The 16,970-nt window shown below is 37.0% G+C and overlaps 1 protein-coding gene across 1 annotated transcript in view; it reads left to right on the top strand.

Moving 5' to 3' along the window:
• Nucleotides 1-16,970, top strand: part of LOC106470827 (phosphoinositide 3-kinase regulatory subunit 4-like) — a gene marked incomplete at its 3' end in the record, with an annotated part of 26,904 nt that overhangs the window by 5,479 nt on the left and 4,455 nt on the right. Inside the window, exon 3 of the mRNA XM_013931397.2 lies at nt 474-518. Coding sequence (XP_013786851.1) covers nt 474-518 — 45 coding nt within the window. The remainder of the gene's footprint in view (nt 1-473; nt 519-16,970) is intronic.

Genomic DNA, 16,970 nt, shown 5'->3' with positions numbered 1-16,970 from the left:
ATAAGGACAGTTGAAAATAACCTGACACTTGATAAGGACAGTTGAAAATAACCTGACACTTGATAAGGACAGTTGAAAATAACCTGACACTTGATAAGGACAGTTGAAAATAACCTGACACTTGATAAGGACAGTTGAAAATAATCTGACACTTGATAAGGACAGTTGAAAATAACCTGACACTTGATAAGGACAGTTGAAAATAACCTGACACTTCATGAGAACACTTGAAAATATCCTGACACTTGATAAGGGCTAGTTCAAGATATTCAGATTCTTGATAAGGACAGATAAAAAATTCTCTGATTATTGATAAGGACAATTCCAAATATCTGGTTAAGTAATAAGGAACATATGAATTAGTTTGTTGAATTAAATATTTAATTTGGAGTTAGTATGGAAATATATTTCTTTTGGTGTGAACGATACATGTGAAATGACATTCCAAAACTGAAATACATTTTCTTGTACAGTTTAGGCAGCACAAGATTCTTCAAAGTTGCTCGAGCAAGACACAAGTGAGTACTTGTTTTTTTTTATTAAGCTTTTGCCACCAATGTTAGAAAAGGGATGTTCCTCAAAATCATTCCACATGGATAAACTACATAAATATTACATCTATATCTTATTAGCAATTTTAAACTGGATTTAATGATGACAACAAACTTAATATTTGGAATGCTACTCACCTTTCTTCACCACAAAGCTATTACCTCATGCATTCTGCCATATAAATTCCTGCACATTCCACAAGCCTTGATCAAAGCTCCCACTCCTACACACATCAATGTGTATTGTGCCAGTCTATTGTGTAATCATCATTAAACTATAGCCCTCCCTCAGTAAGAGGATGACACATCCTTTGTGCACAGTAATCTCCATGAGCACCAGCACTTGAACATTGGGTCATTCTCTCCTTGGTACTGCTTGTCCTTTCATAACTTTAACCTTTCAGGCTATTCATTGTGCAGTCTTTCTTTCCTTATTTTTCTTGATTATCTGAAACAACAATTTTAACTTTTAAATTTATCAGTTAGATCTTTCTATTCAGTTATCTCCAGTTTTATTTTATTTTAAATGACTTTTCACTTTTGGGGACATGGCCCATTGTTTGTTCCAGTTCTTTAATTCAACATGTGGGTTTTGTACAGTACTCTTGAAGGTAGTTATTAGGCCTATTGATCATTGCTATTATCTGGTTTATTTCTTTCTAACTGATAACATAAAAAAAAGACCACCACAGCATCAGTTTTGTGGATTAACTGGATTATGCATTCATGTTCCCATGTTTCTGACATCTTCTAAGGTTTTCAGTACTTTTACAGGAGTCATCCAGTACTGTAATAGCAATTAGAGACATTGACGGTCAGTGATATTATTGTTGTTGTTCATGATTTTTTCTATACTGATCTCAAATCCAGGATTTCCAAACTCCTGCTTCTGTTACTTCAACTGAGCCTGGCTCTTGTAAGTGTTACATCACTTTTGTTTTCATACCTGATTTTGCTTCTTGTTCCTTCTTCCTGATATGAATTATGGTTTCACTTTTGTCTTTCGCTGCTTGGATTACATGGGTATGTATATTGTTTTGTTTTTTCTCCACTAAATTTTGCTGAATCTCGGGCTCTCTTATAATCATCGTTCACCTTATTCTTTTTTTTTTTTAAGGAATATTCTTTTTCTTCACTTCCTTTTTCTTTCTCTCAGTTGTCTTTATCTTTTAATTTCATTTTGAAAGCTTTCCATCATGATCCTGTTGGCTTTACTGGAGAAAGTGCATATACCCTTTTCCCAACTTGCCCTTGGTTTTCCTCCATTTTATCCAATTTTGTCTTCTCAGTGGCTCTGATGGTAAGTCTATTTTTCCTTTCTTTTTCTGGTCTCATAACTACTTTATTCAACATATATATATCCATGTTATTGAGAAGATAGAATCCATCGAGTGGCTGTTGTTGCCTCACAGTGAGCAGGGAAATGTTAAGTCCATCTGCCCCTGCTCACTGCCCAATGTTGAGATAAGGTTTTGCATGAGACTGTTACTGTGGTGTCTGTATATATAAATAATATTTTTGAGGCTGTTCTACAGTTGACAAAAAACAACAGCCTGCCTTCTCTTGTAACCCATGTCTACTGTCTATGGTTACAGAAACCCATCGCACTGTCTCTCATTGTGGGATCCAATTTCAAATGATTGCCTCCAATGACATCTGTTCACACACTTCCCTGGTAAAGTTCTCCATATGAATTCTTTACCCCCATTCCTTCTATGGAGTATTGGAGAACCCTTAATTCCCCAGTCACAAGCCTCTGGTGAAGTTGACATGGAGAGTTTTTAATTGTACAATACATTCCCAGTGGTATGGGACAGAGTGTGCTGTGAATCAAACCATTCCCAGTAGTATGGGACAGAGTATGCTGTGAATCAAACCATTCCCAGTGGTATGGGACAGAGTGTGCTGTGAATCAAACCATTCCCAGTAGGTATGGGACAGAGTATGCTGTGAATCAAACCATTCCCAGTGGTATGGGACAGAGTATGCTGTGAATCAAACCATTCTCAGTGGTATGGGACAGAGTATGCTGTGAATCAAACCATTCCCAGTGGTATGGGACAGAGTATGCTGTGAATCAAACCATTCCCAGTGGTATGGGACAGAGTATGCTGTGAATCAAACCATTCCCAGTGGTATGGGACAGAGTATGCTGTGAATCAAACCATTCCCAGTGGTTAGGTCCACCTGGATGGGTCTTTGGTTCACTTCAGGACACGGGTCAGGGATGCTGTTTCATGCATTTTATTTTTGTTTAACTATCTCATGTAAACATTTCTCTGATATTGAATGTTCTGAATTATAGCCGTAGCCACCCTACACACTCATGCTTGACTTTCTGCCTGTAAGATAATAGAAAATTGAGCAATCTGCCACTTGGCTTACCTTAGTGACTCATTAGCACCCACCAACAGATTCTTATGACAAGAATCTACCACCTCTGCTGGGCAACAAGTATTCCCTGCTTGAGATGGGTACAGCCTCTCTCTCTGAGTGCTGTCCCACCACCTCTGCTGGGCAAAAAAGTATTCCCTGCTTGAGATGGGTACAGCCTCTCTCTCTGAGTGCTGTCCCACCACCTCTGCTGGGCAAAAAGTATTCCCTGCTTGAGATGGGTACAGCCTTTCTCTGAGTGCTGTCCCACTCAGTTTTGCCCCTGCTTCGTGGATGTCACAGTACGTGGGCTTTCCCTTTCTGACATTGTTTTTCAGAAAGGAGCTCATCTTTATCATTTCTTTACACTAGCCTCCCTCCACCATCCTTAATGTGGGATTTGATCAGTTTGTGGTGCAGAGAGGTGACTATCATTTCTGAAGTTAACATTTTCATTACCTGAGAATGTATTTCAGGTAGATACTCACCTCTCTGCACCACCTTCTACTCTTTTTTCTCCCACTTATGATGCATTTAATTTGCCTTGACAAGAATGAGCTTTGGTTCAAGTGCCAGTTCTCATGGGGATTACTGTGCATGGAGGACATATCCCCCTCTGATTGATGGAGGGCTATAGTCTAATGATTATTATATCATAAACTGGCACAGTATGTGCTGGCATGTTTAGGAGAGCGAGTTTTTTCAAGGCTTGTGACATACACAGGAACTTACACTGTGGAGAGTTGAGTATCTTTCTGAAATACATTTTCAAGTAAAGAAAATGTGAACTTTGCTTACTTGTTGTAGACTTTCATGGCTTATTTACAGGGTAACCCTTATCATATTATTTTGTTTTATAAAGGTGTGTGTGTGGTAATCAGTTTATGATATCCTCATTTATCACTAAAATTAGCTTAATAAAAAAAATGCTGCTCCATTGGATGCAAAACATAAGATATAGGTTGCTTGCAAATCCAGTTGTAAGGCAGGACAAAGACATGGTAATATTTGAATACTTTTGCTAGCGAACTTGCTATTTAGCTCAGTAGTGGAACATTTGCTAAACCCACAGGACATGGACACAGGTGATGTGAGCAATAAGTTACTTGCATTACTTATACATGATATAATTGCCTTTCAAATAGGGTATATATTTGCTGCTGAGTGAGATTTATTGACATAAGTTCTTTATGGGTATTTAGAGATTAATTACTGATCAAAGATATTGTTGATTTTTTCAGTCTGTTTGCACCATTTATCTTTAGCCAACATTATACTCCAAGTTTCTTACACAGCAAACTAGAAAAGAAACAATATGAGCAATGATAAGAGAAGACATAGATAACATTCAAAAATAATAAGTGATAACTGTTATAAGAAAAATCTCACACATTTTGATTTTGAAATGAAACTTAATTTACATTTCTGTTACTATGAAAGAACGCAATGTAATGGGTCACAGCCAAACAGTTTTGTTAGGTTTAGAATGATGCATTAACTATATCTTAGTGAAATAACCTCTGTCTACAAAAGTAATATAGAACAGGGGTTCTCAAACTTCTTAGATAACAGAGCCCTTTGCCCTCTTGCTCCACCTGGTAAAAATGAAATAAACAGATATATGCCATGTGTGTAATAGTCACTTTAATTAATAACCTCTGTCTACAAAAGTAATGTAGAACAGGGGTTCTCAAACTTCTTAGATAACAGAGCCCTTTGCCCTCTTGCTCCACCTGGTAAAAATGAAATAAACAGATATATGCCATGTGTGTAATAGTCACTTTAGTTAATACTGTTTTGTGGTAGGATATGCAAGTGCTGACTGTATTGCTTATTGTACAGTTGCATTATTCATTGCAGTAAATAATATATACTGTAACTTTTTTTCGTAAACCTTCTCACTGACCTACATTCTGTATCCCCCAGGGGTCCACCCTCCAAATTGAGAACTGTTAATATAGAATATTATAAGTTAAAAACATCTAAAAACTTAAATTATGTGGAGAAGGCATAGAAATAAATAATGGATAATAGAAGTATATTTGCACACATTTTTACATTATGAATCTACATTTGTCAGACTATTTAAAATTCTTTATTAAAAAATAAGCTAAAATAATATTATTTGTGTATATGATAAATAATCTAGTCATTGAAATTTCAATGTGTCATTGTTTGTACACACTTTATTTGTGTATGTGATAAATAATCTAGTCATTGCCTAAAGTTTTCTCTCATACTGGATTAAGACTATAAATCCTAATATTAACTGTGGGAACAGCTCATGAATATTTAGTTCAGGAATAAACTACTGCAATAAATCGTATTTGAAGAATATCAGCTATGAACATGTGGGCATTATTTTAGCAATTGGGAAAGAATTTACAAGAATTAAACAAAGTCAACTATATAAAAAAAAATTATTTTTGTCTCTCGGTATATCTGTTTGAAGGTGACTACTCGTGCCGAACTTTTGTAGTAATAATGATTAATATCACTGTTCAATATAAGAAAAAAAAAATGCTTGGCAAGGAGCTCCCTCTTACTGTTATTGAAAACTTAAACAATGTCTGACGTATTCAATTTTACAACTGAAAATTTAAACCCAGACTTTATTTTTCTGGAAGTTATCTATTCATTTTTTAAATTCTTGTGAAGTGTTGGCCTTTACTACTTATGATGATAACTGATTCCATAGACCAATCATTTTCAAAGGAAAAACAAAACTCTCTCAAGTGGAACCTAGCCTGTCATTTCTAAATTGTAAACTTATATCTGTTACTCCTATTCTATTCAGAATACAGCCACACTGACACAGATTAAAATAAGCAATCTTGGTCTCTGCAATAGCAAACTTAATGCACAGAGAAACAAAGTAAGAATACTATCTTCTCGAATGTGCTTCAACATGTTTGTTTTATTGTTCTAGGATTGAAAATCCTAGGAAAGAAAATCTCAACCTTGGCTTCTCTGTGTCACATGATACTCATGCACTATTAATTCTTCCTTTTATATTGTATCACTCCAGTATTTTAGCCATTAAGGCTTTGAGAGCATACCCACTAGAGCTCAGCTCCATTGAGTTGGATATGTGGTTTGCATGGAAGAAATGTGCACATCAAATGTAGCATTCTACAGTTAGTTAAGCTCAGGACTTTACACCATAGAATGGACCATGCTCAAATAGAAAGATAACCTGAAGGCCAGCCTCAAGGCTTGCAAGATGGACCACAAGATGTGGAAAAATGCCACCTTAAACAGACTCCAGCAGAGAAGTCCATCCCGCAAGGCAATTTTCTACATTTGAGGATAAAAGAATAAGATCCTTATAGGACAAGTAGATACATCACAAAACTAGTGCCTGAGTGCTTCCATTCAATGATGTCTACATCTGCAATGTTTGTAACTGTATCTACAAGTTAAGAATTGTTCTTTCATTCCACATGAGATGACATTAATCAAGAAAATGATCTGTTGATTCTTATTCTTATTACTTTGCTGGTGAGAAAATCCATCCATAGCTTGTATAGTGTCTTAACAGTTGGAAGCTCAAATTAACAAGTTCAAATATAAAATTTAAATCTCCTAACCTTTTGATTATGTTACTGCTTGGAAAAATTACTTTGATCAATGGAGACAAAGCACTTCTTTTCAATTACTGTCTATTGCTACCAAATTCAAAAGGACAGTTGTAAGCTTGATAGAGAAGAAAAAATGTTCTTTGTATTGGTTAATAAACATATCCATCAAATTAGAGCATGTGATTAGAAAATTGCATTTAATATATTAAGTTATCTTTTACAGAACACTTCCCTTATCTGATGACTAAATCTACTGTTATTTGTGGTTTTGTCTAGCTCACACTTGTTGGGAAATTCATTTTACCTGAAAATACCACAGTTATTTGATTGAAAATTAATGTACCATGCAAATATGCATTTTAGAATATATATCAGACACAAGAATATAATGTACCAAAACTACTACAATTTAACTGGCTTACTAATTAAGCTATGAAGAGATCCTCTTAAGTGTAAAACAATGAGTCTGGACAAATTTGAATCAATGAACAAAAGCTTTATTATATCAAACAGAAAATATAGTTTGCATACCTATGCAGACAAAATGACGGCCTTTTCTACAAGGCTTTGCTGATTTCCACAGCATTATCTCCCTTAGGATTAACTTCCTTAGAACTAAAACTTTTTTTTTTGAAAAACGCTTTCTCTTGATAAATTCCTAATAGAAACTGACTAAAGTAAGTATACCTGAGTTAACAAATAAACTTGCTTTCTTTATCTAGTCGACAGCATCACCTTGTTATCTTTGTTCCCTCACAGCACTGGTCACCTTTTACACTTAGTTGGCCTGGCAGGGTCTAGTGGTTGTAGCATTCAACTCATAATTTCAGGGTCACTGGTTCAAATTCTATCCATGAATATATACTCTCTTTCAGCTGTGAGACAATTATATAGTGATGGCCATCCCACTATCCATTGGTAAGGAGTAGCCCAAGAGTTGATGATGGGTGGTATTAACTAGCTGCTTTTTCTCTAGTCTAGCACTTCAAATGTAAGGATGGTCTTCTCAAGTGGATTTGTATGAAATTCAGATCAAACAAACAATACATTTAGTCAACATCATAATTGGTCAGCAAAGGATATTACAGTGCCAATCTTTTGAACCTGTATGTTATATAATACTGCAATAGCCTTTCTGTCAGAAAAGACATCACCTATTATAGAGAAAAAGAAATGAAACAACTAGAACAAGGAAATCTTAATTTGCTGAACCACATGTTGCTATCATTACAGAGCAGAAACTCTCTTGAGATGGATTTCTGTACGTGGTGAGGGGACATCCCAGGGAAGGTTCTGAATTTTCAGTTTACCTCCTCATGGATATGAACATCCACCCACATGTTTGCCGTGCATGGCATCCTGTGAAGGGGAGGAGAGGATCCTGGTGGTTAAGGGGTGTCATTGGTGTGTCAGTTTATGTAGTGGCACTTTAACACACCATTTTGGCCTTGAATTCTTGTAGATGGGTGGCCAGAAAAAAAATAAAATGATATAATACAGTTGATAGGTAAGCGACCATATATGAAGGATTCTGTTCCGCTGTCACTACCCAAGTCAGTTCCTGTACCTTCTTTTTACATTTTGCATTCTTTGACTGAGAAATCATTAGGGATTATAAGGACTTGCTGGTTCTCCAAAGTCAGTCAAGAAGTTATGTTCTGGGGACATTTGGGTCAAAACATCCACACCATAGTGAGCTTCTTCTGAAATCAAAGATCATTGGGGACATACCTATTGAAGTTACTCTCCATGCTACTTTGAATTCCTCGTCAGGAGTTATTTTTGAGAGGGATTTAAAGACCATCCTTGAGTTGGAGATCCTTACTGATTTCTCCAGTCAAGGAGTTTCAGCTGTGTGAAGCATCTCCACTAAAAAATATGGAATACTACAGCCTACCAATATTCTGATTTTGACACTTACATTGCCATGTCCACCTGCCACTGCTAAGGTAGGTTATTTGAGTTGTAACTTACGGCCTTATATTCCTAACCTCTCAGGTGTTCTCAGTGTCAGAGGTTCAGACATTCAAAGGCATCTTCTTGTGGTTCTTTGACATCTGTTTGTTGTGGTGGCAAAGACCATGATGCCTACAAGTGTCAACTAAACCTTCACTACATCCATTGTGATGGTTTCCATCCCTCATATTTTTGTTTTTGTCCTAAGTGAGTGGAGGAAAAAGTGGTACAATGCTCAAAAACTGTCAATAATCTTTCTTATCCAGAGGCTCAGGAGTTGTTGTACCCTGGTCTGTATCGGAGATATTCTGCTGCTCTTCATTCTACTGCTACAGTGGGAGTGCAGACAGATCTTTCCATACCTCCAAGAGAGTCCTTCTCTCATTGTGTAGAGAGTCTTTTGCCCTCTTTGGATGCAAGAGTTTACAAGTCTATGTCTATTCCTGTCCCTGTCCCCACATCACTTCCAGTGACTGCTCATGTCCATTTCCTTTGACCCCAAGGTGCAGAACCATTATTTGGTCCTTCCCTCAGTTACTGGAGTCTCCTTCTTCTGACAGAGATCTGCTCAATCATCCTAGGGCAGGTTCCATGGAGGTCGACAGACCTCTTTCTTCAAAAGAAAGATGATGTGGTTGCAAACAGAAGGGTTCTCCACCCAGTTCTCTTCCACCTATATAAAAATGGTCACTTTGATACAGTGTAACTGTAGAGGTTTCTATTCTAATTTGGATGATATTAAGGCCTTGATTGATTCCTATCATCCCCTGTGTCTCTCCTTACAGGAAACATTTCCAAGACCTGCTGATACTGTCACCTTGTAGCAGTTTTCTTTATACTGGAATGACAGGTTGTGTGATGGATGAGTCTATGGAGGTGTGGTACTACTGGTTGACCAGCACGTACCTACATTGTCTGTACCACTTGATACACCCTTGGAAGCTGTAGCTGTATGTATCTCTATGGGTTATACTATCACTGTTTGTTCTTGTTACCTTTCTCCAGGAGAAACTTTTGATCAATCAAACCTTGATGCTCTCATAGAACAGTTGCCAGCTCCCTTTTTCATCTTGGGAGACTTTAATGAACACAATCTGAGGTGGTGCAGATATTAATGGGTCATTCTGTGGAACGTATGCTCTCAGATCACAACCTCTCTCTTTCTTCAATACTGGTTCATTTACCTATTTTCATGGACTTGATCTATCTATTTGTTCATTATTTTTTTTCATTTTGCTTGGAAGGTTGATAGTAACCCATGGGGCAATGATCATTTTCCCAACATTTTAAGTGAGATTAGCTGTGGTCGTTGCCACTTGACCCGAGTACCACAGTGGAAGTTGGAGCAAGCTGACTGGCTCTTCTTCACTGCTTTTTCGGAACTTGATCCTGTTGTCGTTAGTCTTCCATCTATTAAGGACTACATGGAAGCAGTAACTGATTGTACAATTCAAGTAGCTGTTCACTCTATCCCTCAAACCTCGACATGTTTCCCATGGTATCCTCGTCCATAGTGGTCTCCTGCCTTCCAGCAGGCACAGAAGGCTCAGAAACAGGACTGGGACACCTATTACAGGTATCCCACGCCCTCCAATCTCGTTGCTTTCCAGTGGGCCCATGCTCGGCAGGTCAGTAATCAAAGCTATGAGGAATCTTGGATTAAGTTCACCACTAGCATCTCTTCTACCATCATTTCCAAAGTCATCTAGGACAAGATTCAGAAGGTCCAGTGCTTCCCATCCTCTTTCCATCTTGCTATCCAATGGCCTGAAAGTTTCCTGATATACATGGTTCTTGAGCATTTTAACATTATTCCTGGAAGCACTTGCACATTACATGGATGATGCAAACCTTGACAATAAATAACACTAATCTACAATACAAGGTAATACCCTTTAACAAAGAATTTCATTATTCAAGTGAAAAAAATGTATAATTGATTTGTAATTAACATCCCTAAAACTTGAATTAAAAAACTTCAAATAAAGTTAAAACCACTATAATTTAGCCATGTTTTAAAATCAAACAGGAAATACAATATGAAATACATTGAATGTATCATCATATTTTAATTTAACACTTTCAACCTAAGAATCAACTAAATTCAAAATTAAAAGCTTTGTAGTTTACTTTCACAATAATATAATACATAAAAATGGCCCCTTAACAATGAACATACATGATAATACTCTAATATCAAAAATAGCTATGCACAGGTACACACATGCAACCAAAATAAAATATAATTAATAGAGATAAGATGCAGAGATACACTGTCAACTTTAAGAGTGGGCAAACTAACACAAGGAACTAATCACGAAAATAAAATGGAAAAAAACAGAGCAAAAACCCATTTTGAAAGAAACATTTTATATTCTTAAGCTTTCACAATGACTTAGAGCTGGCCTTCTTGAGACAGTGTAACATTCCTTGAACAAAAGAAAACTAACATGGAAAAGTTAACAAAATACAAAACCCATAAAATTACTCATCTCTTGCTCATACATACGTACTTGCACAAATAAGTGGTGGTGCTTTAGACAAGTATACTCTATATATGAAATGTGTACATATAAAACATTTCTCAATTCTTGAGGGCAGTATCATTATAGAAAAAAAGAAATACATATACCCACTTACAAAATACTCCCATAAAAAAACAACTGTGAGATTCATATCTTCCACACACACTCAAGCACAGAGGGCACTGTAAATTAAATAGTTCAACACATAAAAACAAAACAAAAAATGTGCAATATATATATTAGAATAAGTATATACAAATTATACACTCACCCCAGAAGGTGGTCAGGGCTTCACTCTTCTGAATTGAACTCTGTCGGTGTCACTGTTATCTTCTGATTGGTGGCCGCGAATATCTAGGTTTTCCTGGGCCATCACCAGGTTTCAATCTACGTCAGCTAGCCTGTCTTGCAAGCACAGAACCTCATATCTCTATGGAACAGTGGCTTTTCTTCTCAACTGATTTTCCTAGTTATAAAGACTCCAGGCTTCCATCAATTTGACTGGCATCTCCTGGTAATGGCATTTGAGCACTGGAATCTGCTTTAACATATGCTTAGGTAGCCTGGAAGGGAGTTTACACTTGGCCCCTTCTGCAGTGTCTCTTTGTCAGTGGTGCCTTGGAGATTCTGGCAGCAGTAATCCAGTAGGTTCAGACCTTGAGGTCGAAGCTTCATTATTGATGGTAGGAACAATTGTGCAAGATACCTGGCTCAGTTGTATCACCATCAGTAGTCTTCCTTGCTGACATCAAGATCTTGCTGGAGCCCACCCCACCTTCAACTTTCTGGGATTTGGATGTCCCTCAAGATGCACAAAGTGACAGAAAGCTCTTCTTATGCTTAGAGTTAGTGATCTTGTGGAAGATGTAAACACATCTGTTACCTTCTTCTCATGGTTGTGCCAACCTCTCTGATGGAACAAATCACTGGGCTCCTTGTTTGTTTGGTCTTCACTTCCATGGGTAGTGCCAACAATGGTACTGACCCCTGCTACTGGACTACTTGGAAGTGTGACTCCTCCTGATGAAATGGTATTGATTCTGATAATTCAGTGCTTGGTACTTTTTTGGACTTCTTAGCAGAATCAAGTCCTTCATTAGCCATCATGTGCAAGTTGGCCCTAGGAGACATCAGCACCATTTATTGGTTTGGGTTAGCTCTCCCCAGTAGGATGTGTCAGTAAGTGACAGGTCTTCATTCATGGACACTTCTTCACCAGTGCCTCACAAGTCTACAAGAAAAGCAAAGGCTTTGCTCTTCCTGTCCTGAATAATTTCTAGTCAGAGGCATCAGTCTTGACTGCAGTATGTATCCCATGGGTGTACCTTGTAGTAGCATGTACCGTTGTGATGGCACATTTTGTGGACCTTGCTGTACATGTACCTGTGGATGCTCTTTGCTGTGGCATGCTCCCATTGGAGGACCTACATAGCCCTGCATACTCACTAGAGACCAGTGTGTTTGTCTCACTGGTTGTTGGTGGAATTACCACTACAGCTGCAACTGCAGGCTTCTTCCTGTCTGACAGTGACCACCTCAAAGTGTGTTATGATAAATGTGTTTTAACAAGAGTAATGGCATTCCTCATTCTGAGGTGCTATCACAGAAGCTGATTTGAAAGCCCCTCTATGAATTTATCGACAAAAATGTCCTTCAGGTTTGTGAATGCTATTGCTTGGTATGCCTTCCCATGCATTAAGAATAGATCATCCTGCTGGTTTTTTTTTATTCTCAATGGATGCCCACTGACTGGGCCAATTTTGTGACTTGGCTGCGTCGTTGGATATGAACTTAAATGACCTTAACCTCAGGAGTATGTTCAGTCATTAGATTTTACTGATCTACCCCTCTGAGAAGCTTCAACTACAGGACAACTAATTGAGATCTTACCCTGACTACCTATGATGCTCCCATTTGTGACGACACCTAAAAGTGTGAGAATTCTATGGGTAAATACATACTGCCTGACTCCATTTTTCACATATTATTTAAAGAATGATGAAGGTGAAATTGTACCTTGCTGGGAAGAATGCACGTTGTGAGTATCTTCATTTGTTTCACTCTCCTACGAGGCTGGTCTGCTGTACTTGTTTTCTTATGAATCCAGTCCATTGAATCTACTCTTGTTCTGAATTCCTTTTTACTCTAATTGATGACATTTTCAATTGTTGTAGTCTAGGTCAGTGCTCCCAACCTTTATGATACCATGTCCAGTTCACTGCTTTGTTGAGGACCACTAAAATGCAAGTATAACAAAAAACCATTATGAGCTACTTAGGAATAATCTGTCAATTTTTGTTTTCATGAAATTCAATGGACCGGCACTGGTCTGCAGACTGGTGGCTGAGAAACATTGGTATAACTTGTTACCTTCCCACCTAAGAATGTAAGTTTTGGTGACAAGGTATTCCTTATGACTTTCCAGTTCTCTCTTTCATACCAGTGTACTGCATTCTAGCTTTTTGTATATCAGTGGTAAGTCTACCTGTTTTGAATTTGATACGTTTAGGAATAAAATTACAGAAATTTTGCTTGGTGGTTTCCCTTTTGTTTTTCTCAGGTTGAAGGCCAGTTGGTACTTAAATCTTTGATAGGGCAGTTTTATTTTAATTTTGAGGAAGTTATTAGATCAAGAAGAACCTGCCAAACTCCCCATATGTATAATAACATAACATAATACTTAAGGACAACAAGGGACCTATTGGCCCACCTAAACTGCCACATCCACTAAAGTAAACAAAAGCTATTAAAAAATCAAATCTGAAAGTCAGCCCTTGTCATTCATATATTTGTCAAGCTTTCTCTTAAACTCACTTAAATTTACTGTCTCCACAGTATCTAAATGCAACCCATTTCGAAAGTCAACAACCGTTTTAGAAATATAAAACTGTCTTAGCCCAAGATGACTCCTACTCTTCCAAAATTTATATTTGTGCTCCCTAGTCCTATCATTCTCGCTATGAAGTATGAGAAAAGATATTGCATCAACACTGTAAATTCCCTTAACAATCTTAAACACCTCAATCAGATTCCATCTAACTCCTTTTTTTAAGAGAAAACAATTTCAGAGATCTTAATCTCCTTATAAGACAACCTTTCTATCCTAGATATCCTTCTAGTAGCCCTCCTCCAAACCCTTTCCAACAAGTCAATGTAAGGAGCCCAAGACTGAACACAATACTCCAAATGTGGCCCAACCAGTGACCTATACCATTAAATTATAACTTCTTTAGACTTGTATCCAATATTTTTATTGATACAACCTAAAATCCTATTTGCTGTACCACTAGCTACAGAACACTGCTTGGTTGGCTTAGTTGTGATTATTACCATCCAAATTATGATAACCAACATGTATTATCTTGCATTTATTACAATTAAAACCCATCTGCCATTTATTCACCCAACTCACTAAATAATCTAAATCCTTTTGTAAATCAGTATCCTCCTCCTCACAGCCAGCAACACCCAAGACCATAGTATCATCAGCAAATTTAAGTAATTTATTGAACATTCCTTCATCGAAAACAGCAAAGATCCTAACACTGAGACCTGAGATACTCCACTTGTGACATTAATCCAGTTTGATTGAACTACATTTATAACAATCCCCTGCTTTTTTCCATCTAGCCAATCTTCTATCCAGTAAGCTAACTCATCCCCCACACCTATAGAGATAATTTTTTTTACAAACCTTTTATGTAGTACCTTGTCAAGTTCACTCCAGATACACCAAATCTATATCCTTACCCTCATATAAATATGCAGTAATTTTATCAGTAGAAGCAGTTGTATTAAATCATCTTATTTATATTAGATGCTTTCTGTTAAAAATATAATAATTTTCATAAAATAATTAATTGTAATAAATAATAAGATAAATTAGATTCACATAATTAATAAATTAGTAAATGTGAAGTTGTTTTTGTTTTTGCAGTTCTATTAACAAGTACCTATTTAACAAATGAGAAAATGAATAATATCTAATACATATTAAATCATGAATATTAAAACAGATTTAAATCAAATGAAGAATTATTTAGAGATAGAAGAAGAGTTTTCATATATATTTTCTCATTTTATCTGAAGTTCAGATAAATAGCTGTTGAGAAGATTTTAAGGTTCCAAAATTAATTCAAATAGACTGTTTCTGCATTATGTTGGTAGATATTGGAATTGGGTATGTAACTCTTCTTTTAGTTTTGATTGACATACCCATATGATCAAGCACTCATCTTTAAGGTGACATTTAGTTTCATCAGTATAAGAGGCTTTACAGTTTCTACACATGTATAAATAGATGAGATGCAAGCAATCAGTATACTGTCTTTGCAGTAGAAACAATTTTCAGTCTGAAATTAGGTTTAAATATAACTTTCATATCACATTGAGGATAGGAAAATGGCATGGGAATGGTCATCAGTCCTGTCAAAGCCACAGCTATGTTTTACACACTCATCAACTCTGTAAGAAATGTTGAAGTACCTTTGGGTGATCTGTGACAGACAACGTTACTTCACGAGCCACATTAACAACTTGTTAACAAGAGCTACCAAAGGCATCAATGGACTGAAAAGTTGTGCAGGAAATACAGCTGAAGAACATCACTTCCTTAAGCACTACAGTATTGATCAGTATTGAGTGCTACGTAGCTAGATAAGATTGATAAGATACAAGATATGTGTTGAGTGGTAACAGGATGTGCATCAGCTACCACCATCAAAACCATATTATACCTTACTTGTCTAAGCAACATTACAGTTCACCAACAGCTCCAACAATAAAATTCACTACACTAGGGCCTTGCAGTGTAAATATCATGCATTCCCTAATGAAACCACTGCCCTATTTAATTAGGACAATTTAGCACCACAGTAATCATTCAGACACCAGCCAAGTAGAGGATTGCCAGAAAGGTGCCCTGTGAAACAGTTATGGGTGACAGGTGCTATACAGCCACCACTGTGATAATTCATTTACACCAAATGTCAGAATTCCTAATGTGGAATAAACATTTGATGCCTCTTGGATCTGTAGAGATATGGCATAGAATGATACAGAAAAGTGTGTTTGAACCTATTTAAAGATTAAGGTGGATAATCACCTGTCATCATAACCACAGAATGTTCTTACACTTAAGATTGTGAGGGTTGGCCTTCATTGTCCCATGGAGCAATAACATTCTGCATGAGGCTGGTGGAGCATTCAGGTTACCCACAAGCACCATAAGGATGGAGCTGGAGGCCATAATGCAAGCTGTCTGGATTGCTGAAAGAAACAAACAACAAAGAGACAGTTTCACCAATATAATGTTTGATTATCTCACAGGCAGTAATGCATAAAATTCAGTGGTTTGCTCCCTAATGGATGTAAAAATAAAATTAGTTACAAGATAAGACCATCACTTGGATGTATTTGCCTGGCCATGCAGGGGATAAAACTAAATGTGGTAGCTGACAAGCTCATTTGAGAAGCCACCCATTTATCAAATCCAACACAACTCTATTGGTAAGTTATTGGCCTCCTCTGCACTAGTAAGGTACCAACCACAACTATTTAAGTTCTTCATTGATATTCAGAAGGATTGAGTGCTGAAAACAAAGTATTGTGTGGTATAGCTAGGAAAAGCAAAGGGTGGGACAGTACACAGCTAAAAGGCCACTGATAACATCAGTAAATGAACTCTCTTCTGCCTTCTGCAAGGCAGCTGGTCTCCACATGAGAGATCAGCATCTTTGGGCACAAAGACATCCTTGGATTGTCATCTAGTGGTTAAAAGACATCCTTGGATTGTCATTTAGTGATTAACACAGTAATTAATGAAATATGTCATGTGTTTGTCCAATTACTCAAGTCTATCTGCAAAATCATATCATCTGGAATATTGTGTTCAGTCTTGGCTCCTTACTTTAGGAAAGACATTGAATTGTTGGAAAAGGTTCAGAGAAGGGTTACTAGAATGGTGCCTGGGATGGAGGGGTTGT

The sequence above is a fragment of the Limulus polyphemus genome, unplaced genomic scaffold (genome assembly GCF_000517525.1).
Source record: "Limulus polyphemus unplaced genomic scaffold, Limulus_polyphemus-2.1.2 Scaffold4240, whole genome shotgun sequence".
NCBI classification, from domain to species: Eukaryota; Metazoa; Arthropoda; class Merostomata; order Xiphosura; family Limulidae; genus Limulus; species Limulus polyphemus.
This window is presented reverse-complemented; position numbering and strand designations above follow the sequence as displayed.